A 22,738-nucleotide genomic window follows, 5' to 3' on the forward strand; every position below is an offset into this window, starting at 1 on the left:
TTTTTCACTTTTCACAAACTAAACCGTAGATTATGTACCGCTTACACATAACGTCTTCAAATTGTACCACCCACCCACTTGTCCGGACTAAATTTTCCCACCACTCAAATATTTCAAATTTCAAAAACCACAAACCCCCTTCCCCCAAACAACCCTTACTATATAAACTCCTCATTATCCCTTTTTCTCCTCTCACACAAAAAATCCACCAACTGTCCTCTCTCTTTCTCCTCCCTCCTTCGAACGAAACCCTAATAAAATGCGTGAAATCCTCCATATTCAAGGTGGCCAATGCGGCAACCAAATTGGGGCCAAGTTCTGGGAGGTTGTGTGCGCGGAACACGGGATTGATTCCACCGGCGCGTACCATGGGGAATCGGATATCCAACTTGAGAGGGTAAATGTCTATTATAATGAGGCGAGTTGTGGGCGTTTCGTACCTCGTGCTGTTCTTATGGATTTAGAGCCTGGTACGATGGACAGTGTTAGATCTGGGCCTTATGGTCAGATTTTTAGGCCTGATAACTTTGTTTTCGGTCAGTCTGGTGCTGGGAATAATTGGGCTAAGGGTCATTACACTGAGGGCGCTGAGTTGATTGATTCGGTTCTCGATGTTGTTCGTAAAGAAGCTGAGAATTGTGATTGCCTACAAGGTGCTTGTTAAAATGTTTATTCGTATTTTATTCTTGTGAATTTTACTGTCTTGTTCATTTGAGAATCTTAAGATTGTGATTGCCTACAATGTGTTTGTTATAATGTTTATGCGTATTTTTAATTTATTAAACTGTGGATATTGTTTTTCTTTTATTATTGTAAGTTTTATGTAGAAGCTTTAAATTTTGTGATTGCCTACAAGGTGTTTGTTTGAGTGCTTATGCATATTTTGATTTACTAACTTGTTGGATCGTTTTTGGTTACAGAAGTTCTGTGATTCTATTTATTGAGAAGCTGAAAACTGTGAGTTGCCCGCGAGGCTTTTGTTTAAATGTTTATGCATATCCTGATTTGTTAACTTGTCTATTGTTTTAATATCACAAGTTCTATTATTTCCTTAATTGAGATGCTGAAATTTGTAATTTTCTGTCAGGTTTTTGTTTAAATGTCTAACATATCTTGGTTTGTTCATTCATGGTGATTGTTTACAGTATTCTAAGTTCTATGGTTTTATTCATATGAGAAGCAGAAATTTTGATGGCCTATGAGGTGTATGTTTAAATTTTTATCCACATGTTGATGTATCTATTCATGATGATTGTTTTTTGATACTATACATCAATTATATTTATTCTTTTCAGATGTGCTTGTACTTTCCTTTTGATGCATGAACATAGTATATGTTGTTGCCATTACCTTAGTCTATGTACCGTGTTTTGTTTGGGTTTTTCCCTAGTTAAGGAACCCATATGTTCACGTAAGGATAATTGAGATTTCTAGCTCTAGAGAGACCAAATTTGCTTTAAAAGACGAATTGTGTAGCGTTGAATGAATGAGTGGTCATTAACCTGAGGGCCCTAAGTTGGTTCTATTTGTTCTGGATGTTGTGCACAAAGGAGCTGATAGTTATGATTGCTGAAAGGTGTTTTCTAGACCTTTATGCATATCATGATCTATTAACTTGTGTGATTGGTTTCATCATCAGATGTTCTGTTGCTTTATTTATTTGGTTATGTGCTCAGACCTCCACTCCCCCACCCCCTTTTTTATACGTTTGACATATTCATGTAACATTGTTGTATATATGTGGAAGTTCTATTGTTTTATTCATTTGAGATGTGCTTGAAACTTTTTCCTTTTTTTTTCTTTTTATATGTACACATAGCCATACATGCACCGTTGTTGCTTATATGTGGAACTGTATGCAGGGTTTCAGGTGTGCCATTCCCTGGGAGGAGGGACTGGGTCTGGAATGGGGACACTTCTCATTTCAAAGATAAGAGAGGAATACCCAGACAGGATGATGCTAACATTCTCTGTTTTCCCATCTCCGAAGGTCTCAGACACTGTTGTAGAGCCTTACAACGCGACATTGTCCGTTCATCAGCTTGTGGAGAATGCAGATGAGTGCATGGTTCTTGATAATGAGGCACTCTATGACATTTGTTTCCGTACCCTCAAACTTACAACTCCTAGCTGTAAGTATCCTCGATTCATACGGATGACATTGGTCGAAATTTTCTAGGGGTTTATTTCAACATGAGACAACTTTGACACATGAAAGGTGTTTCAGGGTGTCTGATGTTGAAACTAATTTTCTCATTAGGGCCAATAGTCTCCCCTGCAATGTGGCCATTGTTATTTATGTTTTCAGTCTTATTTTCTAAAATCTAACCTTGCTCAATCTTTTATGGATTGAGAATGATGAATCTGAATACCTGTTATCTCAATAACATAACTATTTATAAACAACTGGGAAATCATGGCCATCCTTGAGATAGAGAAACAAAACACTATGTGTTTCATCAACTGTTTATTTTATTAATCTGTTTTCTCTCTTTAATTTGCATCCATAAACTAAATTTGATGTATTTGCTTAGCCAACCCCAACTCATTTGAGATCGAGGCATGGCTGGTTGGTTGTGTTTGCTTAGCAACAATATTGACCAGTCAATATGAATATGCTTTATGCTGTGGATTGTTTGTTCTACAGCTTCTTTGAAAATTTTCCCTTGCTGATGGTGCCTTTGTTTTCTAACAGTTGGTGATCTGAATCACTTAATATCTGCAACCATGTCCGGAGTTACTTGTTGCCTCAGATTCCCTGGCCAGCTTAACTCTGATCTGCGGAAACTTGCTGTGAATCTCATTCCTTTCCCCCGTCTTCACTTTTTCATGGTTGGGTTTGCTCCACTTACCTCACGTGGTTCACAACAGTACCGAGCTTTATCTGTTCCTGAGCTTACTCAGCAAATGTGGGATGCAAAGAACATGATGTGTGCTGCTGACCCTAGGCATGGCCGCTATTTGACAGCATCAGCTATGTTTAGGGGGAAGATGAGTACCAAGGAAGTTGATGAGCAGATGCTTAATGTGCAGAACAAAAATTCTTCATACTTCGTTGAGTGGATCCCCAACAATGTCAAATCAACTGTCTGTGATATTCCACCAACTGGTCTGAAGATGGCATCAACTTTCATTGGAAACTCAACATCAATTCAAGAGATGTTCCGTCGTGTCAGCGAGCAATTCACAGCCATGTTTAGGAGGAAGGCTTTCTTGCACTGGTACACTGGGGAAGGAATGGACGAGATGGAGTTCACTGAGGCAGAGAGTAACATGAATGATCTGGTCTCAGAGTACCAGCAGTACCAAGATGCAGTAGCAGATGAGGATGAAGGATATGAGGAGGAAGAAGAAGCATATCATGACTAGTGAGCTAATAATACTGGGAAATCTTATCTTATATTTTAAGCAATAGTTCCTTTCAACTGTGGATGTAACCTCAACTACCATACCAATAGGAGGAGATGAACTTTCGTAGTGAAGAGAAAGCGACTAACCTGTATTTTTGTTGAACTTGTCACTATCCTTTAATTGCAAATTGAATATTTTGTTGCTTATGCTAAAATATCTATGATTGGTTAATGAGAAAGCATGTTGTAGTTGGTCCATACTCCTAATACCTACATAATGTACATAATACATAAAATGTTAGATACAGATACAATTGTGTTTATCTTGTGATATAACTTTCGTGTGTCAATTGATCTTGGTAGATACACATGGCAATTGGATGATCCGCTGAATTGTCCTCATCGAAACAACCGAAGAAAACAAATCCATTTCACCTGTTTAAAAATGGATTAATTATTATGAATCATCTAAGTACTGAATATTTGAATTGAGCAAAACAAATTTTATACCGTCGTTTGAGATTGTCGTTGATTGAATGGACTGAGTAACTTCGGTTTTTAAGTCAAATCTTTTGTGTTTGTGTGTGTGTATAATACAAATAATTCTTCAAGAAAATAGAAAAATGAGATTCCTTTATGCAACTTCACTGAGTGAAATTTGGAAAATAAAAGAAAGACACATGGCAATTGGTATTTCCGCAAAATTGTCCTCAATGAAATTAGGGAAGAAAACAAATCCAAAACACCATTATGCAGGCTCTATATTTGAACAAGAAAAGGTCTCCATTCGGCTGACTATGCAAAGACAAATCACTTCCACACTGCCAAATTTCAAACATAACAACAATCTAAATTAACCCAAAATCATAATGAATCTAATCTTTATACACGGATCAAATTACGTAAATAAATTTAAGATCAAATTATGTAAAAGCCAATTAATTGTAGTTTCCAAATCTATAAATTTTATTTCAAAAAATTTAAAAATATTATGTTTGAATTCGCGATCAAAATTAAGAATTTTAACTCTCAAAATCCGAACATATCACATAAATTGAGAAGGAAAGAGTTTTCTTTTACGAAAAAGCATCACCGGTTGGATAGAAAGTACATACTAATTTGTAACACGGGGTAAATCTCTAAAACCGCTACATGTCTTAGACCCAAACCTACTTAAAAAACAGAATTGTGACAATTAAGCGGCACTATTTACACATAATCCAATGCAAAGGCACTGGCAATATACTACAAACCATTTAAAAAACGGCAAAGGTCAAATATACCTCTTTATTTTCGAAAATGGTTTAAAAATACTCTTCGTTATACTATTGCGTTATCTATACCCCTACAGTCATACTTTGGGTTCAAATATACCCTTAATTTAAACGGAGAGACACGTGTCATCGTCTCGTTGGTCAATTTTCAATATCTCCTGATTAATTAAAAAGACCCATTACACATACCCGAAAATATTTTTTTTTTATAAAAAATGAAAAAAAACAAAAAAATATTTTTTTACTAAAAACAGAAATAAAAGATTTTTTCCTCCAGTTTTTACAAAAAAAACTGCTTTAAAAAAACTGAAAAATATTTTCTAAAACAATATTTTTGTAAAATCTGAAAAAAAAAACCGAAAAGCAATTTTCTAAAGCAATTAAAAACTGGAAAAAAACTGAAATATTTTTAATTAAAAACTGAAAAAAAGAAAATATTTTTTTTTTCAGTTTTTACAAAAACATTGCTTTAGAAAATTGTTTTTTAGTTTTTTTTCAGTTTTTACAAATATATTGTTTTAGAAAATATTTTTCAGTTTTTTTTAAAGCAGTTTTTTTGTAAAAACTGAAAAAAAAAATGTTTTCTGTAAAAAAAAATATTTTCTGCAGAGGTATAGATAACCCAATAGTATAACGAGTGATATTTTTAGACCATTTTCGAAAGTAGAGGGGTATATTTGCCCTTTGCCGTTTAAAAAATACTGGTAATTTAAAAATTATTCGCTATATCAGTGTGTAACTTATATCCAAAACTAATTTTATAACGGCGTCCAGGACCTTTTTACTGATCGAGTGGCATTTCTTATTGGACTCATCTAACTCCTGCCTATATAAACACCCGTTTTTCTTCCATTTCTCTCATCAGAAAATTCTCCTCTTGCATTCTCTACTTTCCCTAACAAGAAAGCCTTTTCTTCATTTACCAAATATGGAGCTCACTATCTTCCTTGTTTTCTCACTTCTCATCCATGGAGCTCTTGGTAATGGTATGTACTCTTCTTTTATACGTGTATATATATATATATTGTTCCGATGGTCAGCCCCCACCTACAATCCCAGGGTCGTGGGTTTGACCATGATTGAATAATAAAAAATTACATATATCATGTTTCCTAAATAACAACCCTACTTCAAATTCACTGACTTAAAATCCTGTAATTCTTATTATTGTATGAAAAATGCAGGAGAAATTGTATGTGAAGATTTGTCAGTAGGAAAGTGTGCCTACTCAGTTGCTTCCTCGGGGAAAAGATGCACTTTGGAGACTTATGAATCAAGTGAGGGAACAAGAGGATACCAATGCAAGACCTCAGAGGTAGTAGTGGCTATTAATGGAATAGCAAATTGGATTGAAAGTGATGAGTGCATAAGTGCTTGTGGAGCTAATAGAGACTCTGTTGGCATTTCTTCTGATTATCTTCTTGAATCAAGTTTCACCTCTAAGCTTTGCTCCCAAGAATGTTACCAAAAGTGCCCAAACATTGTTGATCTTTACTACAACTTGGCTTTGGGAGAAGGTATTCCATTTCATAACTTTCAAAGTCTTTAACTTCTATGTAGTATTAGAAGGTTTATACTATCCGATCACCTAAAAGATAATTACAGTCTTTTCTAGCTCCTAAAGAAAGATGGCCAGAAACTTCCTATTAGGAATGACTTCCTTTCAGGTTGTGTTGTTACAAACCAGACTGTTCTACTAGGGCAGGGGAGATGGATAACTAATCTAATACAGTACAATTATGATCGGGCAATAGCGCAGATAAGATCAGACTGAATGTGTGAAGGATATGGTAATCGTCGATAATAAGTGAGATTAGTAACCTACGAGAATAAAACAGGTAACTTGTTCCATCATGTTAAAATACACCGATAGTGTAAAGGAACTTTTAAACATTGACAGTGTTAAAGAACTTTTACAGCATCTCTGGTTATAAGATAACTTATAGAAACTTGCTACAAGCGGCTAAAATATGGGCTAAAACCTTTAACTTTTAGCAAATTTTGGTAATTAAGCTATACATTTCCTTCTTGTTTAAGTAACAAAAAACATTGCCCTGAGATACAAACGTTATTTTAACATTAAATTGTCTCATGACTCTGAGGATACAACTAATAATGGATGTTTAAAATTCAACCTGCAACGTAATCGAGTTTGAATGTCTTGATTAACTATCAATTAGCTATTTATGTAAAGATCCCTATAATATTTCGTGCTTTGTGGCAGGGGTATATTTGCCAGCATATTGTAAGGGGAAAAAATTGAACGGACGCCGTGAAATGAGCCAAATCCAAAGTTCAGGTGCAGCGTTGGCACCAGCCTCCGACGGATATGGCCGTCAATTGACTGAAGGCCCCGCCGCCAGTGCTGGATACGGCGGCGGATATGGCCGTCAGTCGAGTGAAGGCCCTGCCGCAAGTCCTGCCATCACATTCGATGATATGGAGGCTGCTGCTCCTTGGTGATTCTGAAGTAATGTACCATTTCTGATAATCAAGTCTTCTCCAGTTGCATTATAATGTGGCCATATTACTTAGGAGTTCATGTTGCTTTGTTCAAATTTTCCTTATTGTTGTTTGCTTTTACTTACAAAATAATCTAGAGATATTTGGGGATTATTTTACTTTTGTTGTCATATCATCTACTTATATATGAATTTTTATTATTAATCTGATCCATTTTCACTTTTTTTTTCCTTTTCCTTATCAATGAATGGAAGTTATGCATGAAGTAATACAAATAATGTAGAAGTAAATAAAGATTGATACATCAAATAGACCGGCCTCCTCATCATATTAAAGGAACGCGGCTCTGTATGAGGTTCATATAGTAGGATGTGCTAAGGCTCAACACCTCCATGCAACCTTTTTGCCGATCGTCAAAATTTCTTTTAAATTAAATTTTGAGTTAATATATAAAAACACACACTAAACTGTAATCACTTTGCGAGTTTCATGCTTAAATTATGTGTTGCTTTTATTGTCCCCATCCATGAACTACAAATTTTCAAGGTTGAAAGTTGTACTTCTTAGATTTTAGGGGGTTATTAACCTTGAAAAGCTATAGTTCTGGGGCTTCTTAATTCTGATCTGTAACCTGACACCAACTGTGTATGCATAAGAAGTTGCATTTGTCTACATACGTATTAATTCCCATATCATCACTACTTAATTACATGACATTGTAAAGAACTTTACATGATTAGTGTTGTTTTATCTATTAACATGTTAATTAATAATACTATTAATATAAGTTTACCAATTAGTACATATTATATAAAAAATATCTTATAAGCAACAATTCTGTAGAAATTATTTTTGCACTACTTAAACTCTTATTCAATATTTTCTTTTCCTATTAAGTGCTAGTGGTTAATACTACTAGTGGTGTGTTGATGTTACTATTATAAGCATCTGTCCAAATTTAGGCAACTTCCTAATTGTACGCATTTAAACTATCCCTCCCTTTCCACCCCCCGCCAAAAGAAGAAAAAGAAAGAAAAATGGTCAATAGTGGATATTTTCCTCTTTATTCCCCCACTTCCTTTTTTTTTTTCCTTGTGGTCCTTCATTACGTACCAAGATTCTCTTAATTCTTTTGAAATCTTAACACAAATACACATATGCATGCTATTTTTAATTTAAGTATTTGGTTGAACAACTATTTAAGTTAATTAGTCAATTCTTTTATCATTGTAATATATAGGCCCATTTCGTCCAAGTTATAGTGTCCAGTTTGGGATCATATGTGCGTCTCTTGTGAAAACATAGATTTTAAGGAAACTTAGAGGTAAATGTTTCTAATAAAGGATAAATTTCTCATAAATGTTTGTAAAGACGGATTCAAGATTTTAAGTGATCGGTTCTATCGTCAAAAAATTTAGTATGAACTTATTGTACATCTAAAATTTTATATTCATATCTAATATATGTTGAAATGTTAATCGTTTTTCATAAAATATTAAATATTGGTTCGAACGAATCTGCAACCGAAAAGGTGAATCCACCGGTGTATGTATAATAAAAATTCCTAAGGATAAATAAGAGTTCTTCCAAAATTATCTACTGAATACAGGAAAAAGAAAAGGAATAAAGTTCAAAAAAGGAGGTAGGAAATAGTGTACAACGTGATGATGTGCAATTCACATTACACTAAGCTTCTTAAGATAGTAGCCACATGAAAAAAGTTGTCTATAACCATAACAAAATTCAGAAAATTTACTTATCCAATTATGATCACTTTTTCTGTTTCACTTTAAATGAAAGTATTTGAATGAGTACGAAAGTTAGGAACCTTTGAAACTTGTAATCCTACATGTGCCATGATATTTTTATTGCTATAAAATCATATCACTAAGAATATAATAAAAATTTAAAGTTAGATTATTTAAAAAATAGTAATATTATAATCTTTGTTAAACTTGCTAAAAAACAAAAGAATATCATATGAAATAGAGAAATAACTCCTAAATCACATCAATAATTACTTGTATTGTTTTGTATATTCATCTACTATCCGAAATCTATTGACTCGAATAATTTAAATTCGCACCACATGAAATTATTAAAAGGAGAACCGCTCTTTACCAAGGGTTTCTTCATTCCCAAAGTTTGAATCCGAGATGTTTGGTTTAGGGTGAATGAATCACATCCATATACCATCACATCCCTAAGTGTTAATAATTTATTGTAACAAATGCCTTTAAAAAATATTAATTAGAAAAATAATTTAACTTATATATATTATTAGGTCAGCCAAATAATTTTTATATATAATCCTCCATAAAAAATAAATTTACAATTTTTTAAAATAAACAAAAATGCAAATTATTTACTACAATAGATAAATATGATTTGATAATGCAAGAACTCTTTAAACCGTCATATTAGTTAAACTTTAAGGGGTGTTTGGTATATGAGATAAGGACAATAATTCAGGGATCAAGTTTGGGATTAAACTTATCCCATGCTTGGCTTGGGGTATTAGTCAATTTCGGAATAATTTTTATACTAAAATGGTGAGATTAGTTATCCCATATAGAAGTTGGGATAACTATCCCCTGGGATATCCCACTATTGTACCAAACCGGTTGAGATAAGTTATCTCATGATTAATTATCCCGGGATTAGTTATTCCGAGATTATTATCTCACCTTTCCATAGAGATAAAAATAATACTACAATCCCGGGATAACTAATCTCGAAATTCTAACTAAGCATGAGATAAAATCATCTCAAATTTAATCCTAAGATTAATTATCCTTTATCATCGTACCAAACGGGCCCTAATGGGTTGTTTCGTATGATGGATAAGCAAAAATAATATTGGGATAAACTTTAGTAATGTCATATCTCTTATTTGGTTACTAATACTGTAATAAGTTATTTCAATATTAAAAATAGTCGGGATAACTTATACCTACCAGATGATAGAATAGTAATCCCAGGATAAAGCAGTAAAATTGACAATTCCAAGATTTATACAACATACTAAACAATTTATAAAAAATAATACTAGGATAACTAACCCAGTATAACTAATTTCAGCATAACTTGTCTTTAAACCAAACGACCCCTAAGCAGTGGCAGAGCCACCTTATAGGAAGAGGTATTAAATGACACCCCTTCGCGAAAAAAATATACTGTATATATGGATAAAAATAAATTATATATATATATATATATATATATATATATATACACACACTATACTATAGACTCCCCTCAATTTCCTGATATGTTTAGTTTTATATATTTTGACAATACTTGACCAAAATTTTGGCTCCCCACTTCCCCAGAAAAAGTGGAGAAAACAAATGATATTTTTATGTTCCTAAGACTGAGCAGACACTTTTGGCAATTACCCTTCACATAAGGGTCCCTCCCCTCTCATTTTGTCCCTTGTGCACCACAGGAAAAGGAAACAGTATGTACTTCATATAGCCTTTTTCCTGGGTACGAAACTAAAATATAGTTTTTTTGGATTCAAATAATCAAAATATGTGGAAAAATAACTGGTGACAATAATATATATAACACGCTATACCTTAACAACCATTTGCCCAGTTAAGTATAACGCCCTTTTAAAAGACGCTATATATATAAAGCCCTTTTGAAAGGCGTTATATTTATTATGTGGGCCCATCAATAATTCTTCTGGGCTTAACTGACATAACAATAATTCAATTGGGTATAACACTCACTCAAGTCTTCTGAAATATTTCTTCGTTAAGTTATTTTGCATTTTGTCATAATGTCTGAAGAGCGAAGAATTAGGGTTTTATTATATTGGGGAGGGAGGGTAGGTTGTGGTGGCGAATAACTCAGTAAGCTATCGTTTATCTCCACAGTGTCATGTAAGTTGACACTTACACTGGAGTAAGATACATTGGTATCGTTGTTATGTAAAACAATGAGTGTGAGCAAACGTTCAGTGAATATTAAAGTAACCGGAAGATATCCGTATTTTGTTACTCCGCAAGGGGTTGCTTGTTATGCCGAGTTTAACATCGAAGATGATGAAACTCTGAGAGATTTTTTGAGGACTCCGGATGAATACAGGTAATTTCTTATGATAAAAATATTGGAAATGTACGTCAAGGCTGAAGACGTTCGCAATAATGAGGTTGCGCAAAGTAGGGATATCCCTTAGTCATCGGGTGGTTATTTTGGAGCAATTTTAGCCGAACAGGTTCCGGCTGAATGAGTTTGGCTTGATCTAAACTTATCTCCACGGGCGAATGAGGAGCGAGAAAATAATTTCTCCCCTAGTTTATATAATTCACAAGCCGAGTGGTAAACTTCAATTTTCCTTTGTGTTATGATGTTTATTTTTGATGTATTGAATTTATATTAACACTCATATATTCCACAGGGGGGTACCGACCAGATATGAATTTTACAAGTTATGAACCAATGCCCAGTTAGAATATGCCTAGTTTTGGTGTGTTGGATCATGGTGGTCCATCCAGGAGTCATCATCAACAGGATAATATCCATCATGGGATGTCAACACATTATGATTTGTAAGTGAAGTGATATATCTATATGTAAAGTTTGGATCAATTTGAGTAAACTCATTATTTTATTGGTTGTGCAGTAAAAACGAGCAACTTGAATGTCCTGTCCTTACTCAATTGCCCGAAGACGACATATTTAATCGGGATCTGACAGATGCACAGAGTCAGAAAGAGAATAGTAATTATGATAACAATGCCGATGAGTCTGGAGATGACACACCCTTCCCTGATGAGGGTGATGAGGAGGAGGAAGAGAATGCTGAACTTGATTTGACAAGGGAGCATGCTCCACCTCCTGTTAGACCAAGAGTGTACGAGTCACACGTGTCATTTCATTCAAGGGAGATTCCCTACCTTGATCATTTGCCAAGTATGCCGGATGTGGATGCCCTCACAAGGGATATTGACGAAATTCGGACAACAATGTGGGATGAATATAGAGCAACATTGCTGTCAAAGGGCATGCTTTTTCCTGATAAAGTGCGCCTAAGCAGGGCGGTGCAAATGTATAACGTAAAAGAGTGTCGTGAGATCACAATAGCAGAGTCATTGTCATGACACGGAATTTCTACCGTCGGGACCGTGATGGCACCTAATATTTCACTTGCTAGGCAAGCCAACATTAGATAATCATTAAACCAATCCTTATTCCATTCAGTGAATAACAACAATTTAGCTAAGATGAAATAAAGTGAGTGCGGAATAATATAAAACCGGTATTAATTACTACCATCCGGATCTGGAGTCACAATTCACGAACTTCTAAAGTTTTACTACAAGTAAATATCTTAAGGAAATATAATTATTTTCGATGCAAATGAAACAATAAAGGAAATTCATAGAAGGGGACGCTAGGGCCTGCAGACACCAACATGACTACCTTGGGTCTCCAAACGGATCAAGCCAGCAGCTAGACTCAGGGTCAACTCGGTCCGGTACCAAAATCTGCACAGAAAGTACAGAGTGCAGTATCAATACAACCGACCCCATGTACTGGTAAGTGTCGAGTCTAACCTCGACGAAGTAGTGACGAGGCTAGGACAAGACACCTACAAATAAACATGTACAATATATCAATATATACAATAATAACAACAATTAAAGAAGCAAGGCAAGGAATATTGGGAAGGGGACATGCTGAGGGGATTACATGGAAAATAATCACAAAAGGAATGAGAACATGATCAATCGATATATCTTTAACAGAAAGAAACAAGTAAACACAGTAAAGGAAAGTGCACGACATCACCCTTCGTATGTTTACTCTTAACCTCACTATAAGAAATAATAGAAACAATACGGCATCACCCTTCGTGTATTAACTCTCTCATAACATGGCACGACATCACCCTTCGTGCATTATCACTCGCTCACAAAACGTTGCACGGCATCAACCTTCGTGCATTAACTCTCTCATAACATGGCACGACATCACCCTTCGTGCATTATCACTCACTCACAAAATATTGCACGGTATCACCCTTCGTGCTTTAACACTCTCCCTTACCAAGACAATGAACAATAACAACAGGGAGATAGAAATATCAAGAACAAGTCTTACTTCAACATTCAATTCCACGTTACTAACCTCAACTTTGAGTCAATACTCAATAAATACCAATTTCCGTAAAACATAATAAGAGTTGTTCAACATAACAAATAGCTAGTCTAATCATGAACAATATGATCAAGGAATACCACGATTATAATAATAAGACTCACTCGCATGTTATGACTCGACAACAACGCATAAGTACTCATCACCTCACCTATACGTTGTACTCAACATACAAACATGTAGAAAATAAGCGAATAATACCTAATCCCTCAAGCCAAGGTTAGTCACGACAGTTACCTCGCTTCGAAGGCCACTCAATACTCAATCACAGCTTTTCCTCTAGAATCCACCTCCAAACCACTCGTATCTATTAAAAAATGACTCAATAATATCAAATATTGCTAAAGGAATCAATTACATTGCATAAATTTAGATTTTCCAAATTTTTCCCCAAAAAGCCAAAAAATAACCCGACCCGCTTGGTCAAAACCCAAGGTTCGGACCAAAACCCATTCAACCCCAAGCCCAGATATATAATTGGTTTTGGAATCCGACCTCAATTTGAGGTCTAAATCCCCAAATTTTGAAACCCCTAGTTTCTACCCAAAAATCCCCAACTCCACCATGAAAACCTTAGATTTTAGGTTGAAAATCTATGAAATATAATGGGTAATTGAAAGACTGTGGTTTAGAATCACTTACCAACACTTTGAGGAAGAAAATGATCTTTGAAAATCGCCTTTAGGCCGTCTAGCTTTTGGAAATGTGAAGAAATGGCATAAGTCCCGTTTTGGGACTGTTTTATGAACTGGGCGACAGTGTTCATCGCGTTCGCGAGGACACTGTCGTGTTCGCGAAGAGCAGAGCTTGCCAAGCTTACGCGTTCACGAAACCCCTATCGCATTTACGAAGGTTATGCCCCCCTGGCCTTCACGTTCGTGAGTCCTTGCTCGCGTTCGCGATGAAGAGTGATTGACCCCTCCCTCCCCCCCCAGATCCCAAATACTACACGTCCGCGATGAGCTGGTCGCGTTCGTGAAGGGTAAAGCCCCCATCACTCCGCATTTGCGACCAGGCCTTTGCGTTCGCGAAGAGAAAAAACTCATCCTGACCAGCTTACTCTTCGCGTTCACGAGAGTATCTTCGCGAACGCGAAGAAGAACACACTAGAACAACTGTTGCAGCAAAAATACAAGATTTTCTAAGTCCAAATCATCCCGTAGCCTATCCAAAACTCACCCGAGTGCTCGGGGCTCTGAACCAAACATGCACACCAGTCTAAAAATATCATATGAACTCGCACGATCAAATCGCCATTACAACACCTAAAACTACGAATTGAACACCAAATCGAATGAAATTTTCAAGAAAGCTTTAAAACTTCTATTTTCTCAACTGGACGTCCGAATCACGTCAAACCAATTCCGTTTCTTACCAAATATCACAGAAAAGTCTTAAATATTATAATGAACCTATACCGGGCTCCGAAACTAAAATACGGACCTGGTACTAACAATGCCAAACATCAATAAATTCTTAAAGACATTAGATTTTCAGACTTTTTAATGTTCATACAAAATCCATAACTCGAGCTAAGGACCTCCAAATTCGATTCCGGGCATACGCCCAGGTCCCATATTTCATTACAGACCCACCGTGACCGTCAAAATACGGGTCCGTTTCTGTTTACTCAAAACGTTGACCGAAGTCAACTAAAATCAACTTTTAAGGAAACAATTCTTATTTTCATCAATTTTCAACATAAAATCCTTCCAGAAACACGGCCGAACTATGCACGCAAGTCGAGGAGGGTAAAAATGAGATGTTTAAGGCTTAAGAGCGCAGAATCAAGTTCTAAAATATGAGATGACCTTTTGGGTCATCATAGTCATTTCCTAGTATATACAAGGTTATTTGTCGTAGATGGTTTGCGGGTTGTAATTGGATGCTGCGCGCGAGGAAGATGAAAACAAATATGTGGGTAGTGGGTAAATACATTGGCACCCATAATTATGAAATGGACACATTCAGTGAGAATCATTTTAACTTGAATGTTGACTTGATTTCTCTTGTCTTGATTCCACACATTGAAGCGTTCATAAGGTATATGATCAAAGAGTGTATAACATTTGTCCACCAGGAATATGAGTGTACCATTACCAAAAGAAAGGCATTTCTCGGGTGCAAACGTGCGTTTGAAATTGTTTATGGTAACTGGGATAAGTCATTTTCATCTCTACCCAGGTACATGGCCGCATTGCAACACTTTAACCCCAAGACTGTTATTGAATAGAAGCTTGAACGGAGTCCGGGAATACCAGAACATATATTCATATATGTGTTTTGGGCATTTAAGCTAGCAATTGATGATTTTGTGCATTACCGACCGGTAATATCCATAGACGCCACTCATGTCTATGGAAAGTATGATATTAAATTGTTGATCGTCGTTGCAGTAGATGCTAATGGAGGTATATTTTTACTAGCTTTTGCTATTTGTGCCAATGAAAGCCAAGAGACGTGGACACTATATTTGAACCACTTGAAGGAGCATGTTGTCAGGAAGCATTCAGGTATTTGTCTAATATTTGATCGGCATGGTGGTATTTTAAGTTTTGTACAGAATTTACGTACATGGCAGGAACCGTATTTCTATTACCGTTACTGTGTGAGGCACTTGAAGGCCAATTTCCAGAAGACACATCCCAACAAGGATTTGCATGATTTAATGTGGATGGGTGCAACAGATCACCAAGTGTGCAAATTCAGGAATCGAATGGCATTGATCAGGCAGGAAGACAAAGGAGCCTATCATTGGTTGATGCGACATGAGCTTGACAAGTGGACTTTGCATGGAGATGGTGACATAAGATGGGGAATTCTGACTACAAATATGTCAGAGTCTTTCAATGGGTTATTGAATTCTGCCCGTGGATTGCATGTCACTGCCATGGTGTGGATGTCATTCAAGCAAATGGCGGAGAAGTTTGTTAAAAGGGTTAGAGGTGCATCGTCATTGATAGAAATGGGTGTTGAATTTATGCCAATACCAATGAAAAGATTTGAGAAATACAGGAGGCGAGCACATTGGCATTCATATTTACAGTATTGCAACGAGCGAAATATTTTTGAAGTTCGCACCACTATCCATCAAAACCGGGAGAATAATACACACACCGTAAAATGAAGCGAGAAGGTTATGCTCTTGTGGGAAATGGTCCATCTACCACATGTTGTGCTCACATTCGATGAACTACTTTCAACATACAAGTTTTGCGGCAACCAGCTACGTTGATAAAGAATATAGTATTGCTACATACTTAAACACCTATAGTGGACAGTTACAGCCAATGGGTGCTGAGCATTATTGGCCGCCAGAATCATTTAAAATGGTGTGTAACAAGGATTATTTACGTCAACGACAAGTGCAAAAAAGAACGCGTATACGGAACCAAATGGATATTGGTGATACCGTTTATACGCGTAACTGTGGCATATGCTCGCAAACAGGACACGACCGTCGTAAATGTCCTTCGGCTGATTTGGGTAGCGGTGGTAATTCAGCTCCTGGTTGAAGTTCATCCAATGTGCCCAATTATCAAGGATACACGTAGTGTTTTGTTTATATAATTTCTTATAATAAGTGTATGTACTTGTTCATCTTGCATAATGTATGATATAAAATTATGTTTCCATTGGTATTAAGTCTTATTGATATTTAGCATTAATACTTCAGTACAACAATTTAACATACATCCCAAGAAAAAATAATAATTGTCATTCACCATTATCGTCGCTATCTGACACTATTTCATTGTCACTGTCTTCATCTTCTTCGTCAACATCGTGTATGCACCCTTCGGGACCGAGGGCATCGTAATCTAGGCCCCAACTGATACACATTTCTCGTATTTCATCGCTATCATCAATAAGACCACTTGCTTGATTTCTACAATAATGTGGGACTTCAACGTCCAACGTCTGTGGTAGAAACTTAGGTAGTCCCTCCCACTCGACAACTGTTGAGAAAACAGGATAATCATCGTCTCTATATAATTTATCATTTTCTAATAAATCCCAGTACTAATCCTCCGTTCCTCCTAGGAAGTTAAGATCATCCATTGCATGATGAACACCTAGTGCCTTTTCTATCTCTAGAATCTCCTTCATCAAATGTCGAATCACTTCTGGTTCATCTTTGTGTGTATTTGTTTGGAAGGTTGTAGAAAGTACTTGTGCCACAACAAGCCCATGCCAACGACATAATACTTCGTAATTACACCGTTTTGAGTAAATGGGAACCCATTGTATTTTTTAGCCCCAAATTTGCATACCTTCAGGCTTTGTAGAATGCGCTTCGCCTTCAATAATGTGGCCTGCAACTTTGAGATCAGTGTGTATATTGATAGGCTTATTTTCCAAGGGACGCAAAACACCATACAACTTGTCATCAACTAAATAAGTGTAGCAACCTAGCATATTTTTTTTAAGGTAAAGATCGATAGTGTTAAGACGTGTTCCATGGGGATTTGTTGAACTACCTTCACCCTTTTGCTCTTTTTGAACGACTTGTTAAATGTTAGTTGTATTTTTTAAATGAATGTTGTAATATTTATTCAAAAGGTCTTTGAAATAAAGATGACTTGGTTCAGTTTAAGCAGTTGTCTTATACCCGAAAGAATCATTATCACGCGAAGTATAGCGCGGTGAAATACCACGTTATGTGTATTGTCTTGTCGACCTGAAAAAGTTATTGTTCTGCAAAAGATATCTTTTGAAAAAGTTGTATTGTACTCGAAAAAATTATTATCACGCGAAGGGGACTGGATGGGTTTTTATGTGGGTATAACGCTTTATATTAAGATGTTATAGTATAGCGTCTTAATATAAGGCGTTATACCTTCCCGCTCTTTTGAGGTTCAAATATACAACAATAACATCAACAACAGCCTAGTGAAATCCCACTAACGGAGTCTGAGGAGGATAGTGTGTACGCAGACCTTACCTCTACTTCGGAGGTTCAAATATAACGCCTTTTAAAAGGGCGCTATACTTAACTGGGCAAACGACCGTTAAGGTATAGCGCCATTTAAAAGGGCGTTATATATATTATTGTCACCATTTTTTTTTTCCAGACACATTTTGATTCTTTGAGTCCAAAAGAATCACATTTTGATTCCGGACTCCTCTTTTCCCTATTTGTATCTCCTTTTTCATCTCTTCTCTGAACTGACACTCAAATACAGGTCCATTTGCAATATGTCACAATTACTTCTCCACTTTGAGAAAGCAAATATAATAAATAGAAGCAAATTGTTAAAGCACTAAAAACCCCAACATACTCATAAACTATCTTCATTTCTTTCCCCATTTCCCTCACGCTTCTCATCATCATCTTTGATCAACTCCTTTAAAAATTCTTCAATTGCAACATCCTTGCCACAACCTGTGATCTTAGAAACAGTTTCTTGAACTCAAAAACAGTCATTTCTTCTCTAAATGCTTCAACTTTTCCATCTTTTTTTGGTCAATCTTTGAGCTGCAAAAGAGTTTCTTGAATACTCATAAACAAGAAATTAAATAGATGAACCTCTACAACCTTCAATTTTTCCATCTTTCCCACAATTTGTGATCCGAGAGACAGTTTCTTGAATACTCAAAAACAGTCATTTCTTCTCTAAATACTTCAATTCTCCATCTTTTCCTCAATTTACAATTTCTTGAATGCTAAAAAAAAAATTCATTTTCTCTATATTTTCCTCTATCTCTGAGCTAAAAACAGTTTCTTGAAAACTCATACACAGCCATTTTGTTTATTGAACCTCTATAAGTTTCCATCTTTTTTTCAATCTATGAGCTAAAGAACAGTGTTTGTGTATTTTGCTAAACCCCTTTAAAAGCTACAAATTCTCAATCTTTTTATCAGTCTGAGCTGAAAGACAGTTTTCGGGTAAAGGGTACTGAATTTTTCAACTTTTAACGCTTCTCATCCTGAATCTCGATGAATTTCCTTAAATTCTTGAAGTGTTGTGTCTTTTTTCTCAATCAGTGAACAAAAAAGACAGTTTTTTTGGTTGAAAAATGTCAACTTTTGAAGCTAATAATGCTGACATAGAGGCAAATGGAAGTAACCGGAATGGTAGTTCCCGCCGTCAGCGCCGCCGTAGACGTCGGCAGCGGCCGTCAATGGCGGCGAGCAGTGAGACAACAACTACTGATGGGAGTCTCCACTTCACTGATTCAGACTCTGACCAGTCTTGGCACTCACCTTTAGGCTCTATGGCTGGTGAAAGTGAGGGTATTTTGGTAAATTGTGAGCCACAGAGGGACAACAAGCAAAGAGGGTCTTTCTCAGATGAGGAGATTGATTTGGAGAGTGGTGAATTGGAGTTGTTGAAATTGCATAATAAAGAAGAGAGGGATTGTAGGATTTGTCATTTGAATTTGTTGAAAAGTGGTGGCATTAGTAGTAGTGGTGGAGATCAAGTGCAAGAGCATTCTATAGAGATGGCTATAGAATTGGGATGTTCTTGCAAAGGTGACTTAGGTGCTGCTCATAAACAGTGTGCTGAGACTTGGTTCAAAACCAAAGGAAACACGTGAGTACTATAACTCTCTCTCAATAGTCAATCCCCCTCCCATTTTGTAGCTTCTACTTTTAGTTTGTGTTTCGGTTGCATTACATCTGGTGTTTAGAAGGGGAGTCTTGGCGTAATAGTTAAAATTGATGTCATGTGATCAGGAGGTTATGGGTTTGAGTCGTGGAAATAGTCTCTTGCAGAAATGCATGGTAAGGCTGCGTACAACCCTTGTGGTCCGACCCTTCTCCGGACCCTGCACATAGCGGGAACTTAGTGCACCGAGCTGCCCTTTTGCATTACATGGTGTTTGTTTTGTTAGAGACAGACTTGTATGAAGTATAGAATACGTGAAAAATTGATCGGAATTGAGTGGAATGAATGTAGAGGATTCGTAGAGCCAACAAAGAGTGGAGTAAACTTGCATGAAAGGAGTTCTTGCGCAAATAGGTTAAAAACAATTTTTTTTAAGCATATTATAAATAAATTGTTGAATCCTCTTAAGATATGGAAGCTTCTAGTGTAGCGGTAAAGGTGGCTAAGGCATTGGTTTAGGACACATGTTCAAAACCCAAATGTGGCTTTGCATTGGTTTAGGACACATGTTCAAAACCCAAATGTGGCTTTCTTATATTTTTTAGATCCCCTCGTTAGAATTCCTGGTTCCGCTACTGACAGTGAACCTCACTTAGTTTAGGATTGAGCCGTATTTGATTGATTGATTAATCTTCTAATAGACTTGCATGATAGCAGTAATTTTTATGTTTAAGTGAATTCTTTTAGTCTGCTTGTGAAGTATAATTCATGATCTATTTCTCCTAATATCTGATGTTTGATGGATGTTAGAGATCCCGTCCACTTTTCCATAGCACCCTTTTCGTGATACCCTTTTCTTATTACATACGCTTTGTAAACCACATTACACTTCATGAACCTTAGATTGGAAGGTGTTTGGTGGCGTGGCCAGTTTCAGTTCTGGTTAAGTTTGTGTAATAGTGTCATTTAATTGTTTGGTTGTAGTGTGGTGTGGTATATACCTCTCTTTGTTTGAGCACCTAGATTCTGTTTTCTTCTTGGTATCTACTGATAGTTTGAAGCACTAGGCTTCTTTAATCTTGGTTAGTTGACTGCCTCCAATAAAAATTATGTTCGGATTTCTACTGCATACTAAGTTGAATGGTTTGATGCATTTTGCTGAAGTTTGACTCTACAACCACACTGTTTCTGCCTTGCTCCTCTATCATAATTAGCGTTTCATGTCGTCTTTCTTTTGCCCTTTTTGTTGTCATGTCGTATCAATTAGAGTGCAATTGTTTACTATGAGCCGGTTGAATTATCTATTAAAGCAGACCGTTAATTATCACATGTTTCCTTCAGAAAAATGGGAAAGTTTCTAGTCTTAGTTTTTTTAATGACCTTTAAATTTGTCGAATGTTCTTTTCACACATTGTTTCATTTATATACTTCTGTTTGAAGGGTAGCCTTGGAGCATGACAATTTTGCCTATTGGTCACGGGTTCGACCCATGGAAGCAGCCACTAATGCTTATATTAGGGTATGCTGTCTACATTACACCCCTTGGGATGCAGCCTTTACCCGAACCCTGTATGAATGTGGGATGTTTTGTGCACCGGGATGCCCTTTTTTTAATATACTGAAGTTTATCTACTTCATTTGACAAGAGTGGGTTACTCTAGCGGTGAGCACCCTCTACTTCCAACCAAGAGGTTGTGAGTTCGAGTCACCCAAGAGTAAGGTGGGGAGTTCTTGAAGGGAGGGAGCTGATGGTCTATCGGAAACAGCCTCTTTACCCCAGGGTAGGGGTAAGGGCTGCGTACATACTACCCTCCCCAGACCCCACTAGTGGGATTATACTGGGTTGTTGTTGTTGTTGTTGTTATCTACTTCATTTCTTGCCTTTGTTTCATGCAGAGTTTTACTACATAGACGATTTCTTACTATTAGTCTCCTCTAGTTGCTTATATCCTATCTGGATATGATATACATCTAAATAGCTTCATAGAACAACCTTTTCAATTAATGTATATATCGTTTCTTCAAGTAAAATACTTTAGCTTCAGTTTCATCTGTTGCAAACTAAATTCTTTTCGAGTCAACATGAAAATGTGTGATCTGATATGCAAACATTTGTCCGTGTGTGTACATTAGTTTCTCAATCTGCGTTCCATATGCTAATTTCTTATTTGTGTATGATTCAGAATTTGTGAAATCTGTGGTGCCAATGCACTGAACATTTCTGGAGAGCAGACAAATGAAGCAAATAGCGCTACAGTTGCCACTGTTGCAGCACCTCTAGGCCTTTCTGAAACCCGAGTCTTCTGGCATGGACGCCGTGTCATGAATTTCCTACTTGCATCCATGGTTTTTGCCTTTGTCATCTCATGGCTTTTTCACTTCAATATATTGCCCTAGATGCAATTGAAGATCATTGTCCTAGCAGCAAAGGTTTGTTAATTTGCTACTTTAACAACTCCACCCCCGGTAATTTGTGTTGTAGAGCTGGCAGAGGAATACTCAGATATTATCTTGGTCGCACTACTGGTGTGGTATCTGGTACAGTTGCGTGGAAGTATCCGGAATGGGTATGTCAAGTTTTTTGCTTATTTTTTGTACATTTTGACGAATCCCTACATGAAATATCCACACCCTTATCACACTCATTGGAAGCGGATGTGTCAAGACAAAAGAAGGACTCGCATAATATATGTGTAACGGTATAGGCCATGCTGTAAACATATCTTCTATAGGGGTTTCAACCATTAGCTTCTAAATATTGTTCGCCGTGATGATTGTTTTGCTAGAATGTAAGATAGTTTTGGTCATCAAGATGAATTTAAACTTCTTCCCAGCTAGTGTACCTATGTAAGTATATGTATAGAAGTACGGCGATAAAGCAGTGGCATTCTGTTGTATATCATTCTTGAAATTTCTGTACAAATAT

The 22,738-nt window shown here is 36.4% G+C and overlaps 3 protein-coding genes across 4 annotated transcripts; all 3 read left to right on the plus strand.

Annotated features, from left to right (window-relative positions):
* Positions 1–259: 259 nt before the first annotated feature.
* On the plus strand, positions 260–3,369 carry LOC107781181 (tubulin beta-8 chain-like). Its single transcript, NM_001325310.1, is given in 3 exon segments — positions 260–653; positions 1,863–2,132; positions 2,696–3,369. Coding segments are annotated over 3 exon segments (1,338 nt in total).
* Positions 3,370–5,467: 2,098 nt separating this feature from the next.
* Positions 5,468–7,313, plus strand: LOC107781186 (uncharacterized). The gene is made up of 3 exons (XM_016601852.2): positions 5,468–5,610; positions 5,809–6,141; positions 6,849–7,313. The coding sequence occupies exons 1-3, from the start codon at positions 5,553–5,555 to the stop codon at positions 7,085–7,087; spliced, it is 630 nt and encodes a 209-aa protein (XP_016457338.2). The 5' UTR covers positions 5,468–5,552; the 3' UTR covers positions 7,088–7,313.
* Positions 7,314–18,446: 11,133 nt separating this feature from the next.
* Positions 18,447–22,707, plus strand: LOC107828968 (uncharacterized). 2 transcript variants are annotated; one of them, XM_075234040.1, is made up of 3 exons: positions 18,447–19,797; positions 21,253–21,331; positions 21,996–22,139. In XM_075234040.1, the coding sequence occupies exons 1-3, from the start codon at positions 19,280–19,282 to the stop codon at positions 22,002–22,004; spliced, it is 606 nt and encodes a 201-aa protein (XP_075090141.1). In that variant the 5' UTR covers positions 18,447–19,279; the 3' UTR covers positions 22,005–22,139. The 2 variants fall into 2 exon arrangements, with proteins under 2 accessions (XP_075090141.1, XP_016511852.2); XM_016656366.2 differs by lacking the exon at positions 21,253–21,331 and having other exon boundaries at positions 18,454–19,797; positions 21,996–22,707.
* The last annotated feature ends 31 nt before the right edge of the window (positions 22,708–22,738 follow it).

This window comes from Nicotiana tabacum, chromosome 17 (genome assembly GCF_000715075.1).
Source record: "Nicotiana tabacum cultivar K326 chromosome 17, ASM71507v2, whole genome shotgun sequence".
Taxonomy (NCBI): domain Eukaryota; kingdom Viridiplantae; phylum Streptophyta; class Magnoliopsida; order Solanales; family Solanaceae; genus Nicotiana; species Nicotiana tabacum.